The sequence below is a fragment of the Chenopodium quinoa genome, unplaced genomic scaffold (assembly GCF_001683475.1).
Source record: "Chenopodium quinoa cultivar QQ74 unplaced genomic scaffold, ASM168347v1, whole genome shotgun sequence".
Taxonomy (NCBI): Eukaryota; Viridiplantae; Streptophyta; class Magnoliopsida; order Caryophyllales; family Amaranthaceae; genus Chenopodium; species Chenopodium quinoa.
The window spans coordinates 3,821,737-3,834,124 of record NW_018744878.1 but is presented as its reverse complement, the minus strand read 5'-3'; the positions used below and the strand labels follow the sequence as shown (position 1 = coordinate 3,834,124).

The 12,388-nt window shown below is 36.9% G+C and overlaps 2 protein-coding genes across 2 annotated transcripts; both read right to left on the bottom strand.

Annotated features, from left to right (window-relative positions):
* Positions 1 to 3,958: 3,958 nt before the first annotated feature.
* LOC110705601 (U-box domain-containing protein 26-like) lies at positions 3,959 to 5,731 on the bottom strand. Its single transcript, XM_021883498.1, has one exon. The coding sequence runs from the start codon at positions 5,125 to 5,127 to the stop codon at positions 4,054 to 4,056; it is 1,074 nt and encodes a 357-aa protein (XP_021739190.1). The 5' UTR covers positions 5,128 to 5,731; the 3' UTR covers positions 3,959 to 4,053.
* A 568-nt stretch (positions 5,732 to 6,299) lies between these two features.
* LOC110705600 (ER membrane protein complex subunit 1-like) lies at positions 6,300 to 12,319 on the bottom strand. The gene is made up of 12 exons (XM_021883497.1): positions 12,056 to 12,319; positions 11,836 to 11,963; positions 11,677 to 11,739; positions 11,168 to 11,289; positions 10,785 to 10,894; positions 9,883 to 10,690; positions 8,330 to 9,061; positions 7,943 to 8,164; positions 7,746 to 7,841; positions 7,462 to 7,656; positions 7,264 to 7,377; positions 6,300 to 6,853 (listed from the first exon to the last, which is right to left on the bottom strand). The coding sequence occupies exons 1-12, from the start codon at positions 12,154 to 12,156 to the stop codon at positions 6,593 to 6,595; spliced, it is 2,952 nt and encodes a 983-aa protein (XP_021739189.1). The 5' UTR covers positions 12,157 to 12,319; the 3' UTR covers positions 6,300 to 6,592.
* Between the last annotated feature and the right edge of the window lie 69 nt (positions 12,320 to 12,388).

Below are 12,388 nucleotides of genomic sequence, written 5' to 3'. Positions count from 1 at the left end.
TTTTTTTGACAGGAATTGAATATGCTAGGTATGTACACTTGATGACCTACAGACTCATTAGATTATTCAAATTTAATACTTCATGTTCGAAAACCATTTTTCAACCTTTTAATCCTTTACTTGATATGAGAATTGTGACTTACTATGTTTTGCAAAAAATAAAGGATTTGTGACTTACTATAGAAAAGGTAAATGAGGGACAGGTTTGAATGAATTTTTAATTTTTCCATTTTATTCCAACCAAATAAGAAGTTGAATAGGCAATTATTAGAAATTGCTCACGGCCCCTTTATTTGGTTCCAACTAAACCAGCATTTTGTGTACACCACAATACCAGTCATCTCAGCATGCTCAATTGGCAAGCCCAAAACATGACCCATTAGGTGGTTATATGTCTGCTTGGGCTTTTGGTCGCCAATGGGCCCACTTAATCATTACTGAAATTTATTGTCTAAATATATATCAATGAATTAATTAATTACTTGTATTACATCAACAACATTTAATATCAAAATAATGCATTTTAAAAAAATAAAAACTGTTATACACAAATTCTTATACTTCGTATGTAGTTGGCTACACTGTATGGCCAACCATAATGAGAGTTACTTCGTTACTGTTATTGAGGTTACTCGATCAGTTTTACAGGAGTTAATTTGTCAGTATTATAGGGGGTTACTCGGCGAGTGTTATAGGGGATACTCAATTAGTATTATAGGAATCACACATATATTATTATTATTATTATTATTATTATTATTTGGAAACGAGGGGCAAGCCCCAAAAACGCATACAATATTATAGGAGTCACTTTATTCATTCACAACTGGCTACATGATGTGGCAAGACGAGCAGTACAGATGAATTAATTCTAAATAAATAATTTTTTTTTTAAAAAAAAAAAATAATAGTAACTTTAATAACAATCCCTTATTTGGGCTGGGCCCTTAATTAAAGAGTATTAAACTTAGATCCATACCGTACATTAATTGGGCCTACCGCCTTAAGTCGTACGAGCTAAAAAAACCAGATGCCCAATTATTCTTCCGTATTTATAAACATCATTGAAATGACATCCATGTCGGTCATTTATTACTCTTCATTCATTTTTTATTTTTTGAAGGGAAAGTACTTCATTCATTTGTATAATCTTCTTCTCATTTTCTATCAAATTATCAAAGTTTTACCTCTGATTTGGGTTATGTGGCTGGCCATTCTTCATGATTCTTGAGGTTACTCTATTGACTTAGGGTTATAGGGCTTACTTAATAATATAAGGGTGTTAATTTGTTGTTCCAAGGGTTATTCAATAAGAGGTAAAACTTTGATAATTTGATAGAAAATGAGAAGAAGATTATACAAATGAATAAGAAGTTACTCGGTTAGCATTATAGAAACTATTTTGTCATTGTTATGTGAGTTACTCTTGTTAGTATAACATGGGTTATATGCAGGGATAGAGCCAGAGGGGCCAAACATAATATATGTATTATTATCTTGTGCACACATATAATATTGAAAATAATTGTGAGGAGATAAATTACATAAAAACTAAAAAGAAAAAAAAATTGTTAGGAGCCAAACTTAATACCTCTAAAATTGATCTAACTAGATGAAACCTATGTGATGCAAGGTTTATTTGAATTTTTTAAAATAATTTTTTTATAAATATATTTTATGTGCTAAAATTAGTTATATATTTTGATAAAATTCTTAATATCAAAAGATAATATAAAATTTATTTGTATGAACTTATATTACAAAGTACAGAGTAGAACTTATGTAGCCGTAAATTTAGTTGAGTAGTTTTTATCAACCTTTATACTTGTACTGATTTTTTCTTATCTAAACTCATTAAACATACTACCTCCGCTTCATATTATTTGCAACGATTAGACATTTTTCCTTTCTACTTTATGTCAAATCGTTGAAAATAATATAAAACGGAGGTAATATGTAGTATATTTTATGCGATATTAAGTGGATTTAAGGTAAATAGAGCACCTTAGCTAGACAAACTCCCTTTCCTTGCATGAAACAAAAAGTGCAAGTATTTTTTGTAAGAGTTGGAGGTGATTTCTAAGAAATTTACCCAAAAAGAAGTGAGCATTAAATTCAATTTCCCAGTTAACAAATAGGAACAAAAGATGTGAAGATTGGGAGACAAATGTAGTCCAGAGCTTACTCTAAGCTTTCAAAAAAGTTGTGTGCTGAAGGAATCTTGTGTGAGCTTTCATAAATTTGTAGGGCTTTGAACTGTAATTGTCATTTTTTTGGCTTTATGTCACCCTAATTCTGACATATGCTCACTACTACAGTACTGCCAGTACTCCAGACTCACTACATAATCTTTCCTGTGATTAACCCTAACTCAGTCCCACCACATGTGATTTCATTTCTAACATTCATTGTAAATGTTATGTTCATTTAATGGTTGTTGATGAAGAGACTTCATCCTAGTGATGGTGAGTTTGTTGTCATGGGATTTATTTTAGCGTCCCGAGCAATTTCTCGGGTTAATATATGAATAACAATACAGTGAATTTAAGTATGAATTAGAATTGCGCAAAAATTTATAAGACAAGTTTCAACACGATATATCATTATTAAACTCTAATAATATTATTGAGCGTGAAACACATATCAATAATATGACATTATGACGGGTATCTTTTTGTATTATTGAGCTTAATCTAATACGCAAGTCGCCAAATCGCAACCTATAAGTTTTTAAATAGGGACCAATATCAATTGTCATTACTGTTCTTTTGTCAAACACTACTCTCATTCATCTATACAACATGAGGAAACTTCTTGTACATATAATTACTTATTTAAGGATTAGAGTAGATGATTGCAACTTCGCATGTAGCTCCAAATAAAACTGTAGCTTGATATTTTTTTTTTGTGGGGAGCTTTTGGCATCCATCATCAAAGACAATTTCCAATTTGCTATCGTTTCATTAAAAAAGTAAGGTACCATTTTATTTTTGTATGACAAAGGATTTAACATGATATTTATCGACTCATATGCCATGCTCAACCTTGAATATGAAACACGAACTATTAAGAAAATGATGTAGGGATTTAAAGAACGACAAATGACTACTCTGTCATGGCCATCATAATTCATAATCACAACTACTTGATTCTTTTTAAAAAAAAAAAAATCAAATATTTCGCATTCCAAACTTATTTTTAAAAATAATATAGATAATAATGACGTAATCAAAATTACTTATGACTCGTAAATTATGACGTATACCCCCTACTACTCATCCTATTTGTTTCTTTATTACAAATCATATACGAAGTATATATCTCCTATTAATCAATAATAGCTCTAATAATTGATTCTTTTGAAGTTTTGAAGCCAACGCTTATATAGTTCACTTGGATTCTACTCTGTCCACTTCATTACTAGGTCCCAAATGACATGTTACAAATTTACAATACCCAAAAATCTATCCTCTACTAGCTTTATGTTATTGTCATTCTTTCATCATAATCCTTAGTACTAACTCATATTAGACCTAAACTTTGACTTGCCCAAATTTATTGGTTTTGAAGTAAATTTTAAAAAATATTACTCCGTAGGTCTGAATCTATCCAATCTTATTCTCCGTACAATAATAAAGCGAAGAACTCAACATAAAATGATGAGAACATATAGCCTTTATTTGGAATCCGCCCTTACTTTACTTTTATTGAATTCATGAACAATACATGCAATATAAAGATATATAACATGATTAACATCTTATATATATATATCAAAAATTCAAAAGCAAGCACACTTGTTCTATATTTTTCCTTACATGCAGGCTTAGTTAACTATACAAAGATCATGAAAAGAAAATTAACATGGACTGCTATAATCAGGAACTAAACCAGATAATAATTTCGAAATTCGATGAAGATTCTGCTTGTAAAGAGAATTATCAGAGTGAATCAGGCCTTCAGGGAATAAGGGGTGCATAATTGATACTCATCAAATCATATAAATCAAACCATACACTACTATATTATCATAACATATAACTTGCATCACAATTACTGAGTCAAATCAACCCTTCCATTTTCTTGAAGAACCTTAAGAAGCTGAGAACCTTTCCTCTTTCCCCTAGCACTACAGTCCCCCTGCTGCATGGCCAGGACAACCGCCCGTGCTACCTCTTCGGGCGGTGCCGCCTCCCATACCTGGTGATCCTCATCGCCACCACCATACACCGCCGTGAGAACACTAATTGCATATTCCCGCCCTCGGCCCTCCATTCGCCCCATGGTTGCCACCAGCATTGGCACCGCGAGTGCATGGGCCCGCACTTCGGCTGCTCCCTCGGGAATTGTGCACATGAGCTCAAGTGCCGCCAATGCCCGCTCTGCCACTGACCCTTCAAGGTCTGGCAGAGCGTCCACCACTCGCAATGGGGCCCCACACTCCACTGCCACCCGCCGGTTCCCCTCTGCCAGGCAGAGCGCCAGCAGGACCTTTGTAGCCGACTTTGCCGAGACTTTTTGGCTCATGTGCTGTAACACCTCATCCACCACCACCGCCGGAACCACCACTGAAGCCCCGCTCTCAGGGACAGCATCCGAGGGCGGGTTTGGGACAAGAGACTGCTCCAACATCTGGAGAGCCGCAACACGATCCGAATCCGACCCTGAAGCAAAATGGAGCTCTGCCATATGATACAGCTCAATAAGGTCAGGAAACTGAAACCCTTGTTTCCCTGCAGCCGTCGGTGACGGCAGCATGGGAGAAGAGTGTTCAGGTGGAGGATGAGGGAAAGTAGAAGGAAAACGCCACTGAGTGAAACTCTGAGAAGTAGAAGAAGAGGATGATTCAGAATCAGAAGGCTTAGCAGGGTGGTGAGGCAAAGTAGGAGGTGGTGCAGAATGAGTAGCAGAAGAAAGAATCCTGCTAGTCACCTGTGGTGGCGGAAGAGGAGGAGGAAGCGGCAAAGACGACGAAAAGTGTGGCGGCGAAGAGTAAGGGGTATTAGGACTAAGAGGGGAATCAGTACAATGGCGAAAGAAAGCACAGGAGAAGATTGAAGCACTGCTTCTCTTCTGAGAAGCTTGATGATTATGATTATGGTGGTGGTTTGGATGAGTAGCTCTCATATTGGAAGATTGAGAAGAGAGAGAAAGTAGTGAGAGAAAGATGTTTAGTTAGAAATGGTAGAGAATATGAGATTCCTAACTCCAAGAAAGCTAAGAAAAGAAAGGTAAAAGAGGGGGAAGAAGAGTACGGAAGGAGTGTGGAGATTAGCAGGATATGTCAGTATCAGTCTGTTGTGATAATGTGAGTTGGGATTGGTGTAATATTTGAAGCAGTTTCCTATCAAAGAAATTTGGGAAGGTGGGGATTAATCCTTATTATGGGAGGGTACCTACCCCATAAATTTAAGGCTCTTTTGAGTTATAAGGGTAGGAAAAGAGAGGGTCTTTAAATAGGAGGGTCTATAAAAATTATACAGGGAAAGGGAGAAAGTAGCAGTAGAAAGACAGACAGTTGCTGAAACTAATTCTGTAATTTATTAAGGTTATCTCTTGCATATTATGTGGGTGGCTAGTTCACAATAGTACAATACTACTAGTCCTCCTCCATGTGCAAGCTCGACATGAATTTTCGATGTATACGAATGTACTGCTAGCTAATCAGTTAAGATCAATAAGCTATTTTAACAGATTCCTAGACTCGTGCTGACGGGAATTTTGTAAAATCTTACCAACTCTAGCATGATGCTTATAGTGTCTTTGGTTAGTTCACTTAATTGAAATTGTACACTATAAATCGCCACAGAAGATGTACCGCCTTTGAATAAGACATACATCTTCCTGCCCTTTTCATAAGGTCCCATTCTAAGCTCGTGCTTGATAAAGAGAGACGGGACGCGCTGGGCCAGACAGTTCTAAGGTTGAGATGGTAATGGAGGAGAGTTTTAGGTAAATGGTATGGAATTTTACCAAGGGATGGTAATTTTGGGAATTGATAGGAGCTTGCATCAGACTAGTCAAAGTTGCAAAAACAACTAAAGATACTCCGCACAAAAAATCATGTTATGAAAATATGAAATGTCATTTTACAGCCAATTAACAAATCCAAACAAACGTTTTATAAAATGACATTGACTGGACAAAACATATACTCTGTATTAGCAAATAAATTCACAATTAAGTCATCCTTCAATAGCTAATAAAATCATGTACGAAGTACCTCCGAATCATAATTACTAGACAGCCTTGAACTAGAAGATTGGTCGACTATTGAGCAAATTGCTCAAACAAGATCATGGCAACCAAAACGAGAGCATTCCACATTCATCATTGCAAACTGTAAACATAGGATAAACTCTAGCTAGTGTCAACTAATGAATTTTGATGTCAAAAACAAGATAATGATTCTAACTACAATTTGGTTCAACTGTGTGAGTAAATCTTATAATGTGAAAATACCCTCCAGTGCTTCTAGATTTACAACGACAATGGGCTACCTCGAGAAGACAATGCTACAAAATTTGTTAAAAGTTACAAGAGAAAATGCTGTTTAAAGAATGCAAAGTATAAAAAGTGTGACATGGGGAAATCACCTCCACTTATCTCTCAAGTCTTTTCGCTCAGACATGATCCAGGTAACAAAGATTGCGGCCACAAGCACAACTATGGTTAAGAGAAGTAATGCATAGCTGAACTCGTCTGTCAGGGAGTCGTAAGTTTTTGAGGGAGCAAGTCGTGTTAAATATAAATCAGCTCCATACGCAAAGACGAGGGTAGTGGACTCTAGCTTGGCAGGTACAGAAATTATGCCTCTAAGACCTTCCACTTTGAGTGCATGTGTCACATAAGACTGCAAAACAGCATTATAAGATACATTATATATATTCATAGTAAATGACTAGCAAAAAATGGGACAGATACAGTACAAAAGGCTCCTGCATGTCTGCAATTAAATCCTAAAAGTTATACGAGTTTGAGCATCAGCAAAGTGAGGGAGGGGAAGGAATGGACTTGTATTATCTTTCGAGTATTTGGTTTATTAAATGGGAGAAATATGGCCCCCTTCAATTTTCTTCCCCTTTTCTGTATCCAAAGTGGGAAAATGAAGTTCTTGTCTATTGCCTTCTTCATTTCCCCAGCCCCTTCCCTCCAAAGTCTCAATCCAAACACACATCTATAGGGATTTGGAGCTTCATTCATCAATGTGGTATACTATATGCAAAAATAAAAAAAGCAATCAACCAATTGCCTATGATATACCTGTGGATTGATTGGCAACGCATCTGTAAGAGGTATAATTCCATCTTCCAATTCAGTAGCGGTTGGTTTTATAGATCGACGAGGGTCAAGAAAGCGCTTGTCAAGAGCCAAAACCTATTGAAGATATAGCACGAAATTATCATAATTAGCCACACAGAAGATGACAAAGCCTTAATGACACATAAGACTGAGCCTAACCTGATCGCCAACAGTTCCTATTAGAAGCTGTTTTGCTGTTATTCCTTTTGCAGTCAATGTTACGGATACTGTCTTCACAGAATGGGTGAAAAAATAAGTTTGCGATTTTGTCATAACTTCTGGTCGAGAGTACGATGAAACTGGTGAGGTAAGATTATGCTTCCCAAGAATGAGCTTCCAAACATTCTTGATGTCCTGCATATGCAAAGAATATCAGAAAATCACTCATATAAGTCGATTGAAATTGCATATTAAAAAAGTACTTAAAAAGTTCGAAATAATACCGCTCGGGATTGATCATAGATTTCAATCACTGACATTTCATATCGGTTGGCCCTGAGATTAAAGTAGTGGTAGACAACCCAGTTCTCACTAAAAACCTTCAAGAGGACACAGCAAAAAAAGAAAGGCATATAAGAACAGAGGTTTAAAATTACTAAGAGAACTAATGTCATAGGGGAAGAATATGTAAACAACTTACTGCACGGACAGGACCCTGTGAACCATGATGCGTCACGCGGTGTAATATCCGCCCAGTCACGGTATCTATAAGGTACACAACCAACCATGACTCATCTGGGGTCACTGATCCAATTTCACCAGCACCTTTGGGTGCAACAGTAGCAACAAATAACAGATTTTTGGAAATATATTTGAACAGAACATTTCGATCTGCCATTACTTTAGCTTGAGTGTGTACCGCCTACAGAAGAACAAACATTTTTTAGAATCCATATCAGACGAGCAACAAAATATACATTTACCAACAAAAAAAAAAAACCCACAAAGATCAAACCAACATTCAACCCCCTCCTCCATATCGAAAAAAAAAAAATAATACTAGTAATATGCATAATTAAAACCATACCTCACTTGCTTTCCTAGCAACGGTAGCAATTATCTTTTCCGAGTCCGAAGGGAATACAATTGACCACAAATCCCTTGAGCTGAAGCAAAATTCATCAGCTATCTCGCTCATACATTTGCTCTTTAATCCATGTCCTCTCAACATGTTATTTTCAGCATCAACAGAATACCAGTACACATTAATATACTCACGCTCAAATATGGCAGCAGCTTCAGGAGTCTTAGGGTATAAATGCAGATTTCTATCTACATCTACTATTAAATGAAGACGCTTTTCTGTTGAATCAGCAAATGGCAATGGAATGACATCAACAACAGAATGAGTCAAGCTCAGAGAGCTAAGCTCCTTCCCTGAGTAGGTATCAACAATTGAAAGAATGCCCGGTGCATCAATTCCATTCCCACAGCGGCCAACAACAAGAACAGCTGGATTCTCATCCATAGCATGATGATGAGGAACCTGCCACTGGTACAGATTAAGTGCTACAGGATTTTCACATGTATCAGACTTGCGCATGTTAGGCAGAAAAGTAGACCAAACAACTCTTCCATCTCCAGTGTGCAATGCATAAACTTTTCCAGATTTAGTCAGCACTATTAGCAACTTCCTGAAACCATTATGATCTCGGGTCAATTTGCTTTTCTCGGAACTTTGTAACCTCAATGCCTGGATGGCAACCATATCTTCAGGGCTTGCAAGCATCAGAGTACCTTTAAGCTTCAATATGTGTCCCTGAGTCATGTAAGTTAATCAGCTGAATAGCACAAATGTAGAAAATTCCAAATAACACTTGCCTGCCACAAGAATTTGGAACAGAAAGCCAATGTAGTCTCCTGGCAAGTTGGTTGATGAAACCAATAAATAGCATACTTATTTCTTAAAGTCCACTTTCAAATCAAAGATAAAAGGTTTTCATTCACAAGGGCTTCTCTTTAGGAGAGGAAGAAGATATATTAGACAATCATTTTCTCAAAAATACCGTCATTCATAATATATACAGTTTTTTGGTTGCCAAGAAGGGGGAGATAGGGGGAGGATCACTTTTTGAAATGGAAGTAGTAACCTTCCCACTATAATTGTCTGCAAGGGTGTGGATACTAGAACCATGTAAGAGAGAGCTGGCAAACAAGGAACAAGGCGTTCCTGTGTTTTTTTTTAACCTTATCCCACAACTGTGCCAAGAAAAAAGAGAGAGAGAGAGAGAGAGAGAAAGCGAGAGTAGAGGTCTGTAGAGCCAGCACCTTTCATGTAGACCCCCCCCCCCCCAAAACATACAAAATTTAGGAAGACAGTCTAACAGAAGTAAAACTAGTGAGATCTGATTACTGAGTGAATTAATGTCAAAAATAAGTCATTTAAAGCAAAGTAATTCAACCATGCAGCACAAGACACTTGTAGTATTGCAGAATTAACAGCAGTGCAAAAGCAATAAAGACTAAACCCTGGAATGATTTTATATGCAATGACATTTACAAGATTAAATCACACAGCTATTTATTTACTGCTGCGCCTAGCTCTCAATTATAATAATAAACCTACAATGAAATGCATACCTTCAGCCACTCAAGAAGACCCTGCTCGACTTTGGCAACTGACACACCTTTCTTTTCTAGGGGTAGTTCTGAAGTTGTGACATCTACAATTGAAGCAAGCCCATCTTCCCTACTCCAAACAATATTACCTTGTTGCAATAATGATACAGAGTGATCTTCCATAACAACTAATGCCCTAAACCCATAAGATCTGTCGGTACGGATATAATTATTAATGAAAACCTTCTGAACAGTCCCTCGATTAGGATCAATCTGGATGCTTTCTTTCAAAATATCGGTACTATAATCATTACCAAGCTTCACTGTGAGATGAATTTGACTACCTCCTTGTTGAACAATTCCAAAAGCTAGCTGATCTTCTTTGAATGAAAGAGCACCACTAACAGCAGAAGAATCCTCAATTTTGTCCACAACCTCAAGCTTGCTTTGGTCATTGACTCTCAAGAATACAATATAAGAATTGCACTTTACAGCAAATATCCCTTCCAGGTTAACGGGTAACAAAGCAGCTTCCCCAGAAAATTGAGGAACAAGCTCATGAATATTTGTCTTCTGGAAATTGAGTTTCCCATCTTTTAAGCTTATTAGAACCAGTTCTGTGCGACTTGCATCCAGAGCTACTAAGATTTCACTAGAGACGAGAGATATGTCACCAGAGAGTCCACCAGGAAAGTCTACAACATCTTGATTGAGTAACTCACCGGTCTTGATATTGATTCCATAGGCATGTAGCTTAGAGGAGCCTGAAATTCCTACAGCATACATGACATCGCCACTAACCGGCTTGATTAATTGTTGAAGCTCCACACTGGCAATAAAAAATGGCATATAAAATATACAGTTAAGGACATAAGCTTTTGGACAGTTAAGGCATAGAAACTAAACTAGATAAACAATTCAACCTTTCAAGTTCAATATTCCAGAGGGCTGCACCATCTAAACTTGAAATTGCATGAAGGCAATCATTACTATAAACAAGGATTAAATTATCACGCTCCACCTTCAAATCAGTCTGCATGACAGAACCAAGTAAATGTTATTAGATGGCCATATGATATGTTCATGTACAAAAATACCAAATTTTTTGGGGCAGTTAAGATAAACAAAACCAAATGAAATGCTACACGAAACGGAGAAACTTCGATGATACCGGAAATTCATATTTATTTAAGCCAAGATCATTAAGCTAGGAAATCAAGAACACAATGGACATAATTCAGCAGCTATAGCAGACGGCAGAAGTTAAATCTACAACATTATCTAATGAGGAAATGTTATGACCAACCACTGTCAACAATGAAGATTCTGAGGGTTTCTTGCCAACAAGGAATGACTCCCACACCATCTGCCCATCGGGAAGATTCCATGCTCTAATGATACTTCCTTTTGATGAGAGTGTAATCACATCTGGAACAGAAATACATATGTTAACGAATGTTGTTCCTGTTTGATACCAGCAACATAAATAAAATCTTCCTAGCTTAATGTATTTTAATTTTTTACGGCGTATCACAAGTAGAACATTCACTGGCCCAAAAGACAGGAAGTTCAAAGTCAACATCTACAGCACAATAAATCCACGGTTCGATCACAAAACCACTAACTACAGGATTTAAGATATCTTCTAGTTAACTCAATGCATAGATACTATATTATAAATACAATAGTCAAAATCATAAAATGCACAATTTTCCCATTAAATTGCAATTCCAATCAACCTATCCACAACTAATAATCCAGAAATTGCATCACAAAAAAGCTCAACCTAATCGAATACAACGGCGAAACACTTACATTTCCCAAGGGCGATATCAATGTGATCAATTCGATCATTTTCCCCAAGCACATGCCTCCAAACTATCAACAAAATCACCAATCAAAATCAAAAACTAATTTTCCAGCATTCAATACAAAATCACAATTCAATCAATTCCAAACAATCAAACAACTTACAAATCTCGCCGCGGCGAAGATCAAGAGATGCGACAACACTCTCCTCAGTGGAAACCACAAGCCTCTTCCTCCCCGCTTTCGGAGTATGGAAAACTGCTTGCTTAACTTTCCCTAAGTATTGCTGATGCCTGCGATTGATTCGAAGAAAACACCATGAAATTCAGCAAAATTGAAATAAGATGAAAACTGAATTGAATTAGGAAAGAGAAATCACAATTACCAGTCAGCGAGACCTGCTTGATCTTCGTAGAGAGAGAAAACGAGTAAGGAAGAAGAAAGGAAGAGGAAGAAGAGAAGAGAAACCCTAATCGCCATTGCCATGGCCAGTAGCTGAGCGTTGAAAGCTCTCGAGGAGAGAGAAAATAGAGGTGGAGATCTGACTGGGGTTCAACACTATGAAGGAGAGATGTTTGAGTTTGTTTTTCAGCTGTTATGGTTTATACGGAGCATCAAATTATGATATTTTATCGGATGCACATGAGATAAAGGAGACCGATTCTGTTCTTAAAGTGTCGAGCCTGCTATCCTGAGTGTGTTGATCGATAAATTATTT